The 17267-nt window shown below is 41.7% G+C and overlaps 3 protein-coding genes across 5 annotated transcripts; all 3 read right to left on the bottom strand.

Annotated features, from left to right (window-relative positions):
• Window positions 1-51: 51 nt before the first annotated feature.
• LOC136945309 (sodium-coupled neutral amino acid transporter 3-like) lies at window positions 52-5918 on the bottom strand. Its single transcript, XM_067239071.1, has 15 exons — window positions 5787-5918; window positions 5566-5650; window positions 5228-5343; window positions 4205-4278; window positions 3998-4090; window positions 3793-3874; window positions 3545-3627; window positions 3192-3250; window positions 2842-3000; window positions 2677-2756; window positions 2376-2476; window positions 2079-2203; window positions 1755-1899; window positions 1551-1654; window positions 52-1428 (listed from the first exon to the last, which is right to left on the bottom strand). The coding sequence occupies exons 1-15, from the start codon at window positions 5825-5827 to the stop codon at window positions 1324-1326; spliced, it is 1452 nt and encodes a 483-aa protein (XP_067095172.1). The 5' UTR covers window positions 5828-5918; the 3' UTR covers window positions 52-1323.
• Window positions 5841-17223, bottom strand: apex2 (APEX nuclease (apurinic/apyrimidinic endonuclease) 2). Its single transcript, XM_067239067.1, has 7 exons — window positions 16926-17223; window positions 16707-16790; window positions 16440-16623; window positions 16177-16320; window positions 16016-16085; window positions 14672-15903; window positions 5841-5926 (listed from the first exon to the last, which is right to left on the bottom strand). Exons 1-6 carry the CDS (start codon window positions 17038-17040, stop codon window positions 14767-14769), a joined length of 1734 nt encoding a protein of 577 aa, XP_067095168.1. The 5' UTR covers window positions 17041-17223; the 3' UTR covers window positions 5841-5926; window positions 14672-14766.
• LOC136945308 (putative nuclease HARBI1) lies at window positions 10567-14279 on the bottom strand. 3 transcript variants are annotated; one of them, XM_067239070.1, is made up of 13 exons: window positions 13905-14279; window positions 13553-13623; window positions 13289-13465; window positions 13137-13198; window positions 12968-13054; window positions 12839-12880; window positions 12597-12770; window positions 12499-12517; window positions 12104-12152; window positions 11829-11998; window positions 11644-11759; window positions 11436-11547; window positions 10567-11341 (listed from the first exon to the last, which is right to left on the bottom strand). In XM_067239070.1, the coding sequence occupies exons 1-13, from the start codon at window positions 14060-14062 to the stop codon at window positions 10971-10973; spliced, it is 1608 nt and encodes a 535-aa protein (XP_067095171.1). In that variant the 5' UTR covers window positions 14063-14279; the 3' UTR covers window positions 10567-10970. The 3 variants fall into 3 exon arrangements, with proteins under 3 accessions (XP_067095171.1, XP_067095169.1, XP_067095170.1); XM_067239068.1 differs by having other exon boundaries at window positions 11829-12152; XM_067239069.1 differs by having other exon boundaries at window positions 11644-11735; window positions 11829-12152.
• Window positions 17224-17267: the final 44 nt, after the last annotated feature.

The raw sequence follows: 17267 nt of genomic DNA, 5'->3' as shown, positions 1-17267 counted from the left end.
GATTTCTTAGCATTCATGTACTAGAGGCTATTTAGAAATGTAAACATTGAACCGTATTGACTGATTTTTAATTATAAACATACAATTAAATACACGTTAAAACGCTGTGTGAACATATCATTTGTGTTGACTGAAAACAATACAAAAAAAACAAAATAAAAAACATACTGAAATCTTGTTTTGTTGAATGATGGTGTACATGAATATCTATGAATACTCAGATAGTTAATCTAAGCAGTTGAGAGGGCTTTGGTCAAAGCTGTGCCCCCATGGACTAATCTTCACAACTAGGCCTTAGAGAAGATTAACATCTTATCACTTCTGAAAAATCTTTAGTAGAGTTGAAAGACAGAAGTATTTCAAACAAACATACCTGTTGCATTGCAATTCATGAAATTCCTATAATATCTGCTGTTTTTAATGGTAACAGTATTTAGGGATGTTGGTCTAAGCACAATGGTAAATATAATAGCATATACCTAATGTAGCATTGATTTCAAGTTTCCAAATAGGACCAAAATATAAACATCAAAACAAATGTTCACTCTAATTCAGTAGTCCATGATGGGAGGCGGTAGTGTGATCATACAGGTAGGGCTACACATGTTGATTGCGTTATGGTTGAATTTGCACAGATACAGCAGATCAAATGGAAAGGTCTTAGAAGCATGAAGTATCAAAGTACAATAACACAATTCATGGAAAGTCAGGGAGAGTTGTATATACGAAACATACATAACAAATTTGACTTTGAACTTATAATAAATATGCATCCCAGAACACCAGATCTGTTTCTTTATGTGTGAAAACAGTTATTTAAAGGGAGGTAGATATTACATAGGACATACTTTGGCAATGGTGGAGCCATTTGTGGGTACACCTACAAAAATATTCTGCACCATTATAAAACTGAAATTCACTTAAGTAGTTATTCTTGTGTGACTCTTTTTCACATCATTCATGATTTAGGTTGTCGGCTCTCACCGAAACTTGGCTAGTGCCTCATAACACCTTCCTGAAAATTAGGAATTGTGTTGGTTCCCTAAATATATTCTATATACTGTATCTATTTACTACAGTGGCTATCTGATAACAAAACCTCTGTGTGCTGCTGGATGTGTGATAACCCTTCTGAACTTCAGCCATTTACAACACAGGAGTGTTGTTTTTCTTGAGGGGAACATGTTCTTCCCATTTTTCTGCTAGTGTTCTAGTTAGGCTTTGGTTTGTCACGGGGTAGGTATGGGGTGAATCTGATGACTGGGAGTGCTTGGCTTGGCATGTGGTGGGTACTCCCTCTCTACTGTCTGGGAGTCTCAGCTGCTAGTGCCCACCTCCGCTCCGTGCCTGTCCAGTCACCCAGTCAAAGATAATGAAGGATAGGCTCATCACCATGAAGACAAACCCTAATGCAGTAAAACATGCAGCCTGTGCGAGGAGAAGGAAAAGGAAGAGGGAGATGAGATGAATACCAGAATACTACAATGTATACAACCTTGACTGTTCAATGTTACTGATAATCAAAGTTAAACCATCAGTCTGTGGGCTACCTGAATCTTTGGTCTGGATTTTAAAGGTTCCTGTTCTTCAGGAATGATCCGGATGTAGAAGATTCCAGGGAGGATGAAGATGAGGCTAGGTGCAGAGGTGGCTCCTGGAGACAGCAGGGGAAGGGGCGTTACAGCATGTTACGTGTTAGAAACCCAAGTAAACTACTAGCCAGGCAGCCAGCCATTTAGTCTCTGTAGACATACCAATGAGACCGAAGATGTCTCGGATGTTGGGCACAAAGATGACGAGCAGGTTGACGATGAAGAGGAGGCAGATGGCGATGCAGATGTGTCTGGCCCAGTGGAAGGGCTTCTCAGGGAACAGCAGCTGGAGAAGAGCCCTGCGGATCTGGGGAGGGAGGGAGAACAAGACAAGAGGCTTCATCAGGGTGGAGTTACATTACTGAACAAACTAGAGAATTGGTCAATTGTTTTGTAAACAACTTCCCGGAACTGTGGTGTTTCAAGTGTGAACAGTTCTACTGGTTCTTATACAGTTGAGCTGAGTGCTATGACAAGTGTTCTCACCGGGAAGAGCACCACTGGAACGGTCAGGGTGACAGCGACCAGCACAGCCAGACGGACACACAGGATCAGTGTATCCAATGGGTCAACGGAACTGTAGGTGTGAAGGAGTTCCGACTCTACTGCGACTACAGACAAACCAACCAAGACATGTCATACTTCATGACGCAAGCACTTTAAGATGTATACACTATGTATGCAATTTGAAAACAGTGTGTATAATGCTTCATTCCTTAAATCTCCGGTAAGAGCAAGCTCATCTGTCTGAGCAGATCACATGGACTTATTGTTATGTCTTACCATAAAAGGTGAGGTAACCAAAGAGAGCAGTTATCAAGTACATAACAAACATTGCCAGGATGGATATGTTGGCCACGGTCTGCATGCGTTTCTTGGTAGCACTAGAGTTAAGAGAAAGCACAGATCAAATGAGTCATTCTGCTATGCTGGTCCACATTCCATTCCTAAAATAAACACTGAAGGAGAATGTCTAATGAGTGGAATCATGAATACTGTCAATAAATCTGCTTTGAGAATTCTGAAAGCGTAAACGACATGCTAATTCAACTATAGAACTAGATCTCAGAAGTTTCAGACTTACTCTCGTAGTTCTGTGTAAATGGGCAGCACCTCTGGGTGACAGACAAAGGCGAAAGCCAGGATGGGAATGGTGTAGGCTGTCTAGAGGACAAACAAACAACATTTGAATGAGTTGTTCTGGTGAGTACCAGCAAATAGTTCCTGACAGGATGGCCTCCTTTCCTACCTCTGGGTTGATGGTTATCAGCTTGGCTTCACAAGAGTCATCTTCGGTTTCGTTGTGATCATGAAAGAAGGAGTGATTCGAATGACTGTCACTGTATATAGAGTCATTGGTATAGCTATTCTCCAGTGGACAGGGGATGTGGAACTTCTTGTAGATCACCTGGTGGGAAACACAAACTGGTTCAAGTCAAGTGCATATATTTTCCACAATTTGACAAATACATCTCACAGTGCTAAATGTGTATGATGAAACCTATGCCGCTGACGGGGGTTGTTCCCGTGTAGACAAGGTGTTTTAGGTCATGTATATCATTGCTATACAACAGGACAGTACCATGAGGCAACGCTCACCGAGATCAGGAAGAAAACCATGCAGGAGAGGGAGAATCCACTGGTGTAGCCCAGGTAACCTGGAGGGTAATGAACACATCACAGCAGGTGGTTAGGAGGTGGATGACATCAAGGTCATAGACATGTCAACAGACTACGTGTCTGTTAGATATAGCCAACAGAATGACAGGGATTTTACCCCAGACAGACAAAGGAAAACAATATGTTAAGTTGTATTTCTAGTTCTTGGAACGCAAGTGAATGACCTTCTTTTAAAGAAAGTAAACAAATGTGATGAAGAGAATGGGATGAAACATGAATGCTATCACAGTACAGCGAGGGATGGAAAGGGTGATGATGACCGATGGACATACCGAGCTGTCGCATGAGTGCAAGTGGAAAGATGATGCAGGCGCTTACGATGATGATCAGATAATTTCCTTGCAAGAACCACTCTCTGACAGACAAGACAGACAAGTCAGATACTAAGCTGGTAACCTTTCTATCGGTACCAACTACAGTAACATTGTACACGCCTCTTTACATAATATATAAAGTTAGAATGTACATAGATATTAATGGCAGTTAGAAGCCAGATGCCTTCCAAGCCCCAGACACTCACCCTGTGTTTTCATGCTGGCCAAGGAAGGCCTGAATGACCAGTGGAAGCTCAGATTTCACAATGAAGAGGTAGCTGGACATTGCTGAAAGACAGAACCACCTGTTTTGAGTCATAGATAACATTTAAAATCCAACAGGTACAATGTGTTCTCAATTTTCTTGCTTCACTACATCACCATGTTGTGACACTGGAAATGACACCATACCTCCAATGTTGTGCACCGTTATGATAACAGCAGCCACAACTTTGCCTGGCGATCCAAACGCCCGGTTCCCCAGCTGCTCATAGGCACGTATTCCTGTAAACGCATACACACACAAACACACACACATACACATACACACACAAACATGATTTTCCAAGTACAAATGTTTTAAAACAGAAACATCATAGTAAACAACATAATTCCTACCTACAACTCCTGCACATTTTAGAAGGAGGTGGATGGAATATGCTGATAGAATAGCGATGAATGTCAACAGGATGCTGAAAACACACAAGAATAAAGTAGGTAAGAGTCAAGTCATAAAGTGATTCAAGCACTGCTTCAGACACATGGCCCTCTCTTTCTGCAGCAGCACACCACAGATACACTGATGGTAGTCGGAACGAAACACCAAAGGACTTGAATGTTCATTCTGAACTCATACAAATTACTCTTCATTTTTCTTATACATATATACATCCACTGTCCAACAAACCACCAAATGAACATCATTTCATAGAAATGTTTGGGGAAGAAAACCTAGCTATTACGCAAGCTGGGACAGCTGGATTTACGAGTTGTTCAAAAACTCGTGAAATTGCTTAAATTGCCTAATTTCCCAGTGGTATTTCATGCAGTGGTCTGTTGTTGCAGCTTCTTGCATGGCATGAAGATATGATTGTAACAATGTAGCTTCACAGTGTGCAGTGTGTCCAGATCAATGTTATTTGAAATGCAAACTAAAACAGCTATATATGAATGAAATCATTAAAAACTGAAAGTCATTGATAGGTTAAACATATTAGAAAGAATAACCCATACAGGGCAAGTAGACCTAGGAAGTTATTGGCCCACAAAGGACAGAATGCTGTGCCCCTCCCCCACAACCTGTCTGACTTGTCCCCTCCCCCACAACACTGGACAGGTCTGATCCAGGGAGACATGCCTTTGATTTGATCACTATAAGCTATTTTTAACTCCTCAGATCTGATTTAAGGGGAATGTGTACTCCTCTATAAACAAATGGGCCACATACACACTCATACATTCCTACACTATTCTTGTAACGCAAACAGAAGTTTGTACTTGATGGATCCACTGGCAAGAAGGGCAGTGGTCTGGATATTCTCTAGAGATTATTGTCACATATCATACAAAGCCAATTTATAACCCTATTGGGTATAGACTGTACTTCTCACACAGAAAAGCGCACTTTGCAGGTTTACTCACATGAACAGGATGATTCCAGTATTTGCCATACCGTACGCCAGTCCCAGAATCCCACTGCCCATGATTGCATTGCTGAGGTTGAAAATGGACATGCCAAAGGAAGTCTTCCCCTCAAACTATGGTGGAACAGGAATAATCAGAATCACATATCTAGGATTCTTCAGAAATGGAAGGTGCTTCTGTAACTAGCACAGTTACCTATACATTAATATGATCATTGTATGCTCCCATTTGCTTCATGTAATAAACATTTAGCGAATGCATACATAGAATGGCTTCCTACTACACAGATGTCCACACAAAGAACCTTTGAACTAAGGCAAAACTCCTCCACTCACATCTGTGAACTGGGATTCCTTCTTCCCTCCACTCTTGTGAGGCAGGAACTCATCACGCTCTGCCATGCTCTCCAGCCCATCAAACCTTTACACAAACCAACATTATACATCATAAATACACAGAGAATTAAACAAAGTCATAAACTGCATATGGGATGCGGTATGAGATCTGTGTACTGCTGCATCTTCTGCAGTGCTCCGTGTTTGAGATAGACACCTACCCATCCATGCTCTGATGGCCATTCATTTTCTGTAGCTCCATTCTCGTTTTCAGGGATAAGAAGAAGAAATATGGACTGATAATGAAGTTCCTCTGGGATTGACAGTACCTCCTTTAGGTGAATCAAGACTCAAATGGAGCCTGTGGGAGAAGATGTTTTTATTTAATGTACAGCCCAGATTGCACTATATTTATTATTTAGAATAGATGCTATATACATTTTGATGAGGCATAATAGCAAGTAACAAAGGACAGGTAAGCTTGCATCTGGGGCTCAGAATACTGCAGAAATGGACATTAGTCACCCACAATCATTTGAATTATGTGAACTCAATCCTCTGTTGCATCTATGCATGAAGAGGTTGAGGGAAATGGAACAAGTCTAATAACATCAATGAAGTCATGATGTCACAGGACAGCACTAAATTAACACAAATCTGCGACTACAGAAGCTGCTTCAATCATTCAATCATTCTTTCCATATTGACATCAATGAGATACACATGACTGATGAATTATGCAGAACAGTAAACTGAACACTGGAGAACTTGTTATGTCTTGAGATATGTACTGTAAATAAGGCCTGGAGTAGGCCACCATCACAAGCCTCTTAGGGGCAAAACCCTGATCAACAAGCGAAACCTCTTCATAAGTCAGGGAGGTTTGTAGAGTTAATAGCCCACTGGAAAAATCTAGCGTTATAAAGTAGTTATCCTACTTGTTCAGCAGGGAAATGTAAAGCCAGTTGGAGCTTGTGTGACAGGAAATGCTTTAAATAACAAATGTTGTGAAAGGACTTATGTTGAACTAATCTGCTCTGGGCAACATCAAGTAGGCAGGAAAGCAGTTCCTGTGCTCGTTAGTACTCCTGGTTGCTACTAGGTCACAGGCCAGATCTCTCTGGGCCAGACTGACCTCACGGTCTCACATCTGATACTTGAGAACACCAAACACGCACTGCCACTATGCCAATGCCAACCTAAGTATTTCACATCAAAGGGGTACAGTATTTGTCAACTTCCTTAACCCTTGAACCCATTCAAGTAGAGATCACTAGCGCTTCTGGTCTAAGAGCAGGACTCCATGCAAAAAACATCAACAATGGGCTCCTGTTTTGAGGTTAACACTGATCTGTCTAGCCCTAGTACTATGGTTATAGGATAAGGTCAGACTAACACACTTATCTTAAATACATTCTTATTTAAAACATCCAGAAACCGCAATACCAATAAAACAGGGAGGATACAGTAACCTATTGGTGATGATGGACATGTTCATTACTAAGAAATATTAGTAATGTTAGTTACTGGATACTAAGACAAATTGGTAACATGCTTTATCAACTTCTGACTTATTGGCCACATAAGGCAAGAAATCAGGTTGTCTTATTTCATATCAGTCTTTAATTGAATGATACCCTCATGTGCAGAGTGATAAAAGTCACCTGAGAGGAGCAGCACTCTGATGAGCAGCAGCACTCTCACATACACATATTTGTAGATACACACATAGTAAAACAGTTATCAACATGTTACTTATTGGCTAAGAAGGCAAATTTATACTACTTCTACTAATTTAGTCACATGAGGAAATGAATCAGTTTTCAGTTCTCAAACCTCCAGTCAAAGAAATAGGTAGAGTGATGTAGGCATACTCAAATAAATGAGTATAGTAAACTATGTTAAATATACCATATTGTGGTAACTAGAACATATCTACTCACTCTTACATTTACTCTTCCAGTTCAAGTAACTGCAGACATAGCCTCAGTATTCATAGAGCACATGGTTCTTGTCTGATGCAAGACTGCCTTTCTATTGACAGTTTACCTTCCACTTCCTCCACACATTACATGGCAGTTCCCACACACAATTCACTGAGCAACTTACCTTGACTCTTCTCTCAATGAAATGTCAAAAATATCCCTTTAAAATCCACATCCACAACATGTATATATCCTGTTCAACAATAAGGAGCTGTTCCTCTCCAAAGCTCCTCGATATAAATAAGAGGACAGAGATAAAGAGAGGGAAAGCTTAGTACTTGCCTGAGAGGGAGTAAGGGAGAGAAGGGAACACCCATATTTAACCCTTTGTTAAACCAGCCACAGGTTGTTAGGTTACGTTTGACGGATCCTACTCATCATTCTATGGATATACTAGTTTAACATCAGATGTTAAACTGCATTTAAGAGAGAACCTTTTGATTATGTGGTTAGGGTTAGGAAAGTAAGATATATAAAAGAACAATATAATATGTAAACAAAATGTTTGTTTTTTTCGTTTTCTTTTACCAGTAAGCACACAATGAATGGACAGCTTCTCAATTATAACAAAGTACTACAGAATGACCCTGGTAGTAAAAAGGGTCACAGAACACACCTCAAAAAGTTTGAGGTGTGTTCTGTGAGGCCGTGGGTGGGACACGGTAACGTTAATTAGATTAGGAGTTAAAAGCTTTTTTAAGACTACCAGCATGCGATTCTGCTTAATCTGTAAACATTCAGCACGTCAACACTCCAATGCACATGGACAAAGACGAACAATTAGGTGTTCGGAAACACCGATAGGATTGAGTTACCCTCAGCAGGCAGTAAACTGGCACATATGGGTCTAATCCCACTCATCACAACCCTGGCTACTTTTTAACCACCACTGATACAGAAATATGGACCTTGATTGATTGCACATTTTGCCCAAGGGATGAATAAAGTAACTATCTATTTCTTTATATCAATCTATTTATTGAGATCAATCCATCAATCAATTGTATTTATTTATTTATTTATCCATCCATCTAGATAACTCATCTAATGAAATACAGATGGCATAAAGCAGGGGTCTCCTGTAGAGAATCACTGCTCACCATGCTTTACAGATTCTGTATAAAGACACAAAGGCTCTCTGGGCTAAGAGCACTATTTAATCTGAAGTTGAGCGATATTGTTTTGAGTATATCTACTCTTGTTTGGTGATAAAGTTCAACATTGTTCACTCAGATAGGTGCCAGGCCTCTATACTCCAGCAACACCCCCCCCCCCTTTCCTTTAATCAACACAAAATACTGTTCCAGGAAATGCAGTAAGAAAAGGTCTGTTATGGCCTATTCAAAAAGGTTGCCACCTACAGTCTGGGAGGATTAATATCAGTAATGGTAGAATAAAACAAAGACTTATAAACATTGTTTATATACAGAAATGTTTTTTCTGTAATTTATCTTCATTTTGAATTATGGAGAATCACACATTGCTAATGTGATCAGATAAACCTGAATAAAGGTCTCAAACTGACCTACCTCACAAAGAGATCACAATGAATGGAAACAATTGGTTTGTGGATTGTACAAAACTATATTATTATATGATTATGTATACAACCAAAAAGGTTCACAATAACTTGCCATTATTACAACAATCAAGGTGTAAGCTAACGTGATGACCCACATGGCAGACACTGCAACATGGTTTCATAGACATGGCGATATACGCATCATTTTACTAACCTCTTCTCTGAGTTGGCAAGTATTGAAATAGGCAGGGAATAATGTCCTACAATCCTACTGTATTTTCTTGCAACACTGCTTCCCTTCCAAATGCTTTTGAGAATATCCTAGTGTACTGTATATAACTATGTATGGCGCCACAAATGGAAGAATAGTAAGACGAAGAAGGAGGGGGAACAAATTGCGCTTGAGGACATTTCCTGTTATGTCACCCCTGGTTCTTAGTAGAGGAAGGCCTTGTGACATCAAGGAAATATGAACTTGAAGTATCACACACAAATGGAAAACTACATCTACTGTAGAAAAATTGACACTACTGACACTACAATAAGACCATAATATCACTGATAGAATAAACAAACCAATCAAATATTTAGAGCACGTTATTCTTAATGAACCTGTATATTTGTCATGTATTGTTCATCACAAAACATGTGTGAAATTGAGTCAACCCCCAAATAGTCAAGAGTTTTCGACATGCTCCTCATGCTCATCAAGAACATACATTCAAATACTTGAGTTATTGCCCAACATTGGCACAACCTCATCAGACCAGGGGCCTGTTGCACAAAACTAGGATAAGGGATTAAGCCAGGATATCTTGGTGATCCTGGCTCAATTGATCCGTAATCCGGTTGCACTAAAGATGGATAGGGGGCAGGAGGATATGTTATGGTATAAATTACCATGGAGATTTATTCTGTGGAGCTAGCCTGCTCCAGACCAGGCTAAATTCCAGGATCTATTTAATCTCATCCCTAATGTCAGTCAGCAGTCACCACAAATGGAAACCAATAGTTATTTCACTGCTCACTATACATTGTTATCACATATAACTAGACCCACTGTCATTATTTAAACGTTTGTGATCATTAATTTCAATGATTTTGGATAAAAAATGATTTTTAGATGATGTTGCTATCATTAGATAATTTACAGTTTCCCATAGACTATAAGGCTATATATAAAATGATAGAATATTAGGGCCACAGAGGGGAAAAAAACACAAGTCATAATATTGTAACCAGTTGTTTTAAAGGAGGACAGTTGTTAAAATGACAGATGTGGGGCATTTCGTGAAATTGTACTTCAGTATGGTTTCATAAACAAAGACATGCTGATGTGCCAGAATATTAAGTATCACATTGTCATAAGTATCAAAACTGTAAAAACAATATGTAGCTTTTCTGCAGAAAGAACCAGCCTCATAAATTTATGACTTTATCCTTTTTCTTCAGTGTGGCCCTAGTACTCTGTCATATAAACAAATACACATTCCATATGAATATAAAAACACAATGTGTAACATTATGTTCCTTTATTGAATAAGGACAAAACAAAGCAGGTAAACCATCAGCTCCTTTCGAAACTGAAGTCACAGTGACTCTACAAGATGGAAAGCACAGAATCCAAGCATATTATACAAAATGATACATACACATTCAAAGGTCTGTATATAACACACCCTGCATGTCTGCACACTAAAATAAATGCAGGACAAATCCATACACATCAACTGAACAGACAAATGAATGGATGCAGTAGCCTCCCTGCAGCCTTGTATTACACACAGTATACCGCACAAACATCATAAGAGGCCAAATTCGTAAAAAAACGAACCCAAAAAAACCCAAATTCCTCTGCCACCGCAGGACATATTTAACCAAAATTGAAAGCACACATACTAACTAAAATAATTCAACACATATTGGTCCCTCAGCAGCCGACCACTGTCGTCATCAGGGAAGATTGCCGGATTGTCCCAGTCCATGGCTGGTGGCACTCTGGGGGCCCTCTCCTTCCTCAGGCAGGCCACATTGTGGAGGACAGCACAAGCCACAGTAATATCACATGCCCTAACAGGGCTGACCCTTAATTTGTGAAGGCAGTGAAAGCGTGCCTTCAGGAGGCCAAAGGTCATTTCAACTCTGGCCCTGGTCCTGGCATGGGCATGGTTGTAGGCCTGCTGTGCTTCCTGGGGGTCTGTGAAAGGTGTCAGGAGAAAAGGCTGGCAGCCATACCCCCTGTCTCCCAGCAACACACCAGAGAATTCACCTGTCAACACAAAATCTCATCATTACTACCTCATAAACACAGTGATATTCTTGACACAGCCATGATGGTTATAAATAGGGGTTGTGTGGCTTACCTTGTGATAGGCACTGATAGATTTCAGAGGCCCGAAAGATTCTGGAGTCATGGACTGAGCCAGGCCATTTTGCCACAACATTGCTGATCACACAGTCAGCATTGCAGACCATCTGAAATCATAAGATGAGGAATATTACACCAATCAATGCACATCACTGGCAATGCAGAGTGTTCGTCAATGGACAATATCAAAAAGTTATGTTCACCTGAACATTAATGCTGTGAAAGGATTTCCTATTCACAAAATCGGCCTCATGGGCACCTGAGGGGGCTTTTATCCTTATGTGTGTGCAGTCCACTGCACCAATGACATTGGGGAAACCTGTCACACAAAGTAATGAGTATCCTACTATGTGTTAACAGTTGTCCTGTAATTTGTAGATCCTCTTACCTGCAATCCTATAGAACTCCTCTTTGATGTCACAGAGTCTTCTGTGGCCAGGGAAGGAGATGAAGACATCTGCTAATGCTTTGATAGCCAGACACACACTCCTTATTGTGCGGCAAATTGTGGCCTTGTTCAGCTGTTCTGCATCCCCCACTGAGTACAGGAAGGCTCCACTAGCAAAAAAGCGCAAGGCCACACAAACCATTTGCTCCACACTCAGTGCATGGCTCCGTGCAGTGCGGTGCTTAATCCTGGGACCCAGTAGTCTGCATAGATACCTGATGCCATCTGCAGAAAACCTGTATCTTTCATATAGATGGTCATCAGGGAAGGCCAGTGGGTCCAACCGGTCCCTGAAGACCCTTTCTCGCCTGAAGGCTCTCCTCAGCACAAGTGCTTCTTCATCCACCACATCTCGCACGAATGGGCATGCCATTGTCAGAGCAGAAAGGAACACACAATTTTGGGCCTTCATATAGGCTAGTGGCCACACCTGGTGCTGGGGGGGTGGGCAAAAGAGGGCGATGCCTTATAACGATGACTTGGTTGTACTGATTGCTGGGAAAATAAAAAAAACCTTAGAAAGATGCCACCGTCCTGTGTGCTCACAATAAGAGCTCATATGTCATGGCTCACTTGACTTTACGAGAATATACCTAATTTTTATTTTCAGCTGTGTCATCTTCTTGGAGCTGGGGGAGGAAAGAAAAATAATGATTAATACATTTGTGTTACAGTTAGCATACAGTGTACATTGAAGGCATATCTCACCTCCCTCTCAAGTTTTTTTATTTCAAGGTCCAGTTTCCTAATTGTCCTCTTTTTTATTTCGGACTCCAGTGCAAGATTTTCCATCTTTTTCTTCTTGTACTGAATGTCTATGTCTGCCAGTTCTATTTGGCGCCGGAGGTGGTTGCCATACAACTTTCTGATAGCTTGTGAGCTCTGTGAACACAATACAATTAGCGCAGCTGGAATTTGGCAGGATGTGGTGTCCTTTTATTAATACGCACTATGTTGCCAGGCTGGTTTTCCCACTGTATAGCATCTGGGTCCTGTAAAAGAAATTAGATTTTTTGATTTTGATGAGGACTCCTCACCATTGTAGAGTAAATAGTACTTTCACAGTCTTAACATGATACCTCATGCCTTCTGGAATCCAGAGAGATGGTCTCCTCCTCATCATCGTCTCCATCATGTGCTGTTGCTGCTGCACTGGGGCCTTCACCCTATCACATTTAATCGGATTCATATTGAAGCTAGTAGACAAGACATGCCAGGCCTACAGTATGCCTTTGATGGAGTACTCACTGGATCAGCATCGTCTGGTGCTTGTGCTGGTGGCTCTAACAGGAACACAGTGCTGCCAGACACTGCAAGGCAATAGGTAAACCAAAGTCAGACAGTCCAAATTGATTCAATATGAATGTGGTTGTATCCCATGTAGAGATGGAAGGACATACCTTGAATGAAGCGGGTGGCATCTTGGGAGGAACCTATGCTCGTCTCTTTCCCCCCAGGGATCCCCTCTAAGACGGGCCTGCCTTTATTTAGCTCCAAGGCCATGTCCTCTGCTGGGGTAAGGTCAGCCTTTGGTGACCCACCACCCGTGCCTTGTCTGTGGGTATTCTTTTTCACTGCTAAAACAGTACAGACAATGTGTGAGCAGGCACCTTCTGGGTACAATATATGCTTGTGCTTTGTTAAATATTAGTCAGGGACCATACCATTCTGCAGAATGTTCTTGTATTTGATTTTGACCTGCTGCCATGTCCGTTTTGGCCCGTTCATGTTTAATCTACACACACACACACATATTTAATGGAGTCACACTGCAAAAAATTACTTGGTATTTTTGTCTTGTTTTCAGTAAAAATATCAAAAAATTTATCATAGCTTTATACAGTGTGATGGAGTTACTTTACACAATTTCACTCATATCTGCAGTGCATTTCAATAAAAAATTTAACCGTTTCATAATTACAGTACAACTGCATTTTTGGAGATGTGAATTAAATATTTGAATTGTAATTGTGATGTTTCAGCGGAGCGGTGAGTATGTAATTGTGCACTACTTACGCATTCAGGCGGTCTGCAATACTTTGCCACGCTTTTTCTCTTTGCTTTATCACTGTGGCGGTGTTGCCTTTCTTCTTAATTATATCTTTTACCTCCTCGTATGCCTCCATGAGGATTTGTGCTTCCGACGGGGAAAAGTACGCGGCTCTAGTTGCCATGGTAAATCAGTTAATCTGTGATCTGTGGCGGGGTCTATTTGAGTGAGCCGTGAGCGCGCACCTATCCAGGATTGGTTTCACCTGGCTTAATGAATCCGTGTCTGCTCATCCTGGCTTGGTCTTTGTGCAACCAATTAAGCCTGGACGCACATGTTTTGGCTTCATTGAGCTCAGCTGAGTCATTTATCCCGGATGTCTTAATTCTACTTTTGTGCAACAGGCCCCAGATCACAAAAGTACTGAGCTATTGGAGCATGTATTGTCTTTGTCAATCAATGTCTTTGCACCACTGCCATCTAGTGGAGACAGTTAGTAACATGGTCTTAAAAAAGGGGAATACCATGGTATTTTCAAGTCCCAGTATTTATTTGATTCTGACCATGAGCGTTTACCATCCCGAATCTTCAAATGAATTCTTAATTACAGACAGAATTCCATTTTTGAATTTTCTTTGTAATGCAACATCCACAATGGGAAGATGATGAAACAAGCAAATATCCATTCATTCCTTCTCAAAACAAAAACGACAGAATGCATCAACATTTAAAAAATAAAGAGTTTATTCTAAAGACAAAAACAAAACAGATAAACTAATTAAAAATATCTTACTTGTGACAATTTGGAGTTGGACAATTTGTTTCTGAGCAGGATGCTTATTCAGTCAGGAAAATCTTTATGTCCCTACAGTAGATATAGACACGGCGCTATTTTCCTTTGTCCACCCATGCAAAGAAGTTACAGCGAGCCTCTGGGTTGGAGGTGTGTCCCTGAGGGCGGGCACACACGAAGAACTGCCTGCCCATGTTTGGTCCTGCCTTCTTGACGGTGCGGAGCACGCAGGGTTCCCTGTGAGTCTTGCAGGGTGGAGGTTGGGGGGGGCCATGAAGAACTGTCTTCCAAAAGCCTAGTGGAGCCCCCTTTACACATGGTTCTACTGTTGAGGCTGAGGTCAGGGGCTTATCCGGCCCCTGCTTCTGACGATCAACAGTGTCCTGTGGGGTGCTGAAGGGGGGTGGATCTCTTTTACCCAAACAGACAGATTGAGCACCTTCAGGATCCATGCTGTTGACCGAGGGTCCATCTGGCCCTGTAGCTTGTCCTTCTCTGACCTCAGTTTTCTCAGAGTTCTTGATACACTGGCTCACAGAGGCCTGCATGGGTAGGACCACCTGTGTGGATTTGGGCTTGAAAAAGGCAAGCAGGCTGCCCTGAGGTTTTGAGGGAGCCTTTAAGGGAGCCTTCACTGTCTTACTCTTTTTTCCCTTGGAAAGTCCAGACTCTTCTGTCAGAGTCCGTTTCATCCCACACCTGTTCCCAGATCCTTGAGGAATCAGGTTCTCCTGGGTCTCTCCTGCCTCTTGAGAGCTGGGCAGCGGGGCTTGATCTCTGGAGGTTTCCTTGGCAGCCTGCTTTTCTACTTTGACCAGAAAGCGGGAGAGTTTCTGCTGCTTGCCAGCAAACTCAGGCAGGTGGCGGGTACAGAGGGGGGGTAGCTTGGAGCTTGGCAGGAGGGAGCAGCTGAGGTGCCCCCACACAGGGCAGTGATCTGACCCCTCCATCTCTGGCATGATGTCTGCAGCCACAAACTGGCCCTTGACCAACAGGGAATCGGCAAAGATGTAGTCAATGCGTGTGCCATAATTGGTCTGCCGTGCTCCAGTGAGAGTGGACCAGCACGTAAAGGCATTGGTGCGCTTGGGCTGGAAATGACGGAACGTATCCACAAACCTTCCCGTTTTGTTCTCGCAAGAATTGTCATCACCCTCAACATCATCTTCCTCACCATCATTAAGGAGGAAGCCATTCAGCCACTTTCTACCCGGATTACCTTCAAAATCATTCTGTTGAATTTAAACAGAGAGAAAGGGTCATTTTAGAAGGACTATATAAATCAGGAATGGGTGAAAATGTCAAAGTAAAGTCTTTTGAAGGATGTCTGATTCCCCCACTTACGATGTCATCAGGGTCACAGTGATCGACAGGTCGGTGAGCAGTATTCACATCCCCCAACACGATCACATGGCTGTAGGAATTGATAAAGAAAGACGATGTTGAGAACAAGAATGAGAGGATGAGTTAAAGAAAGAAAATATCAAACCAGCTTTGACTTTTACCTTCCATCCTTCAGAATGGCCTCTGCCCGATGCTGGAGCAGCTTGTAGAACTGCAGTTTGAACTGCTTCCGCTCTGGCTTCTCTGGGTCTGCCCGTGGGCAGTATACATTGACAACTGTAAGTGTCTGAGGCTGGTTTTCAAACCTACATCGATGCAAGAAAGCATGCATGGATAATGCGCATACTGTTACAGTCCGTCAGACAACCAATAATTTTTGGTAATAGCTGAATTTATTAAAAGGAGCATTTTTTCCCCATCGTACATGACTTTGTGCTGTGTAATGACAGCCCGCCCCTCGTTGTCCAACAGCTGCAATTCCTCACTGGAAAACTCTCTCTGGTTCCCATAACTGCCAACAGCACCCTCATGGCTGGTGTTCAACAGGCCTGTCAGACCTTCTTCTGCAGAAAATGGTGAGGCGCTGTCTTTACAATATGTTGCAACCCCTAGAAAAGACAGAACAGTGTGATTTAATGATGTGCACTGACACTTTAGACATCCATGAGTGGCAAACACTGTTGGCACCAACCTGAATAACCACTGCGCCCACGACTGAAGCTGAAATAGGAGTTGTAGCCCTCTACAATCGCTGTCCTTTCGTCAAGTAAATCTCCTATTACAGCAAGAGGAGCAAAGAGCAGATGGCTGAAATTGCCATATTTTGTTTAAGGCAGATAGGTATTGAAGATATGAATGCATGATTTTTTGTAGAACGTCAATATGTTTTACGTCTCTGTAGCTAACTTACTCGTCACTTTTGTTTCCTGGACACAGACAATGTCAGCATCCAATGAGTCAAGAGCCTTTTTAATTCCACCTTTTAACGTCCTTATGCCATTTATGTTCCATGTAACAATCCTCATGGTTTTGAGCAAGTCGAACTTACTCACGTAAGAATAAATTTTACATTGAGCAGTGATTACTGTGCACAGAAGATGCCAAAAAAACGAGTCTTTGAGTCTAACCCTGATAAAAACAAACTGGTCAGTAGGCCGATACTGCACAATAGTTAGAGAAATGTATCGTAAAATTTGTAGGAATGTTCGTTTTGAAGAGCAAGACCGAAGTACATTGTGTGTACATCCACTTT

This window comes from Osmerus mordax, chromosome 7 (assembly GCF_038355195.1).
Source record: "Osmerus mordax isolate fOsmMor3 chromosome 7, fOsmMor3.pri, whole genome shotgun sequence".
NCBI lineage: Eukaryota > Metazoa > Chordata > Actinopteri > Osmeriformes > Osmeridae > Osmerus > Osmerus mordax.
The sequence above is the reverse complement of the archived record's forward strand: the minus strand, read 5'-3'. Positions and strand labels throughout refer to the sequence as shown.

What these genes read in the sequence shown, in the direction of transcription:
- LOC136945308 (XM_067239068.1), bottom strand. Translation starts at nt 14,062, where the DNA reads ATGGCAACTAGAGCCGCGTACTTTTCCCCGTCGGAAGCACAAATCCTC. An exon ending in ATTGCAGACCGCCTGAATGC is followed by an intron (nt 13,624 to 13,904) that starts GTAAGTAGTGCA and finishes GTGTGTGTGTAG; the next exon opens with ATTAAACATGAACGGGCCAA. An exon ending in TGCCACCCGCTTCATTCAAG is followed by an intron (nt 13,199 to 13,288) that starts GTATGTCCTTCC and finishes ATTGCCTTGCAG; the next exon opens with TGTCTGGCAGCACTGTGTTC.
- apex2 (XM_067239067.1), bottom strand. Translation starts at nt 17,040, where the DNA reads ATGAGGATTGTTACATGGAACATAAATGGCATAAGGACGTTAAAAGGT. An exon ending in TGGGCGCAGTGGTTATTCAG is followed by an intron (nt 16,624 to 16,706) that starts GTTGGTGCCAAC and finishes TGTCTTTTCTAG; the next exon opens with GGGTTGCAACATATTGTAAA. An exon ending in ACTGTGACCCTGATGACATC is followed by an intron (nt 15,904 to 16,015) that starts GTAAGTGGGGGA and finishes TAAATTCAACAG; the next exon opens with AATGATTTTGAAGGTAATCC.
- LOC136945309 (XM_067239071.1), bottom strand. Translation starts at nt 5,827, where the DNA reads ATGGAGCTACAGAAAATGAATGGCCATCAGAGCATGGATGG. An exon ending in TGCACTCATGCGACAGCTCG is followed by an intron (nt 3,251 to 3,544) that starts GTATGTCCATCG and finishes ATTACCCTCCAG; the next exon opens with GTTACCTGGGCTACACCAGT. An exon ending in AGACATCTTCGGTCTCATTG is followed by an intron (nt 1,655 to 1,754) that starts GTATGTCTACAG and finishes TGCTGTCTCCAG; the next exon opens with GAGCCACCTCTGCACCTAGC.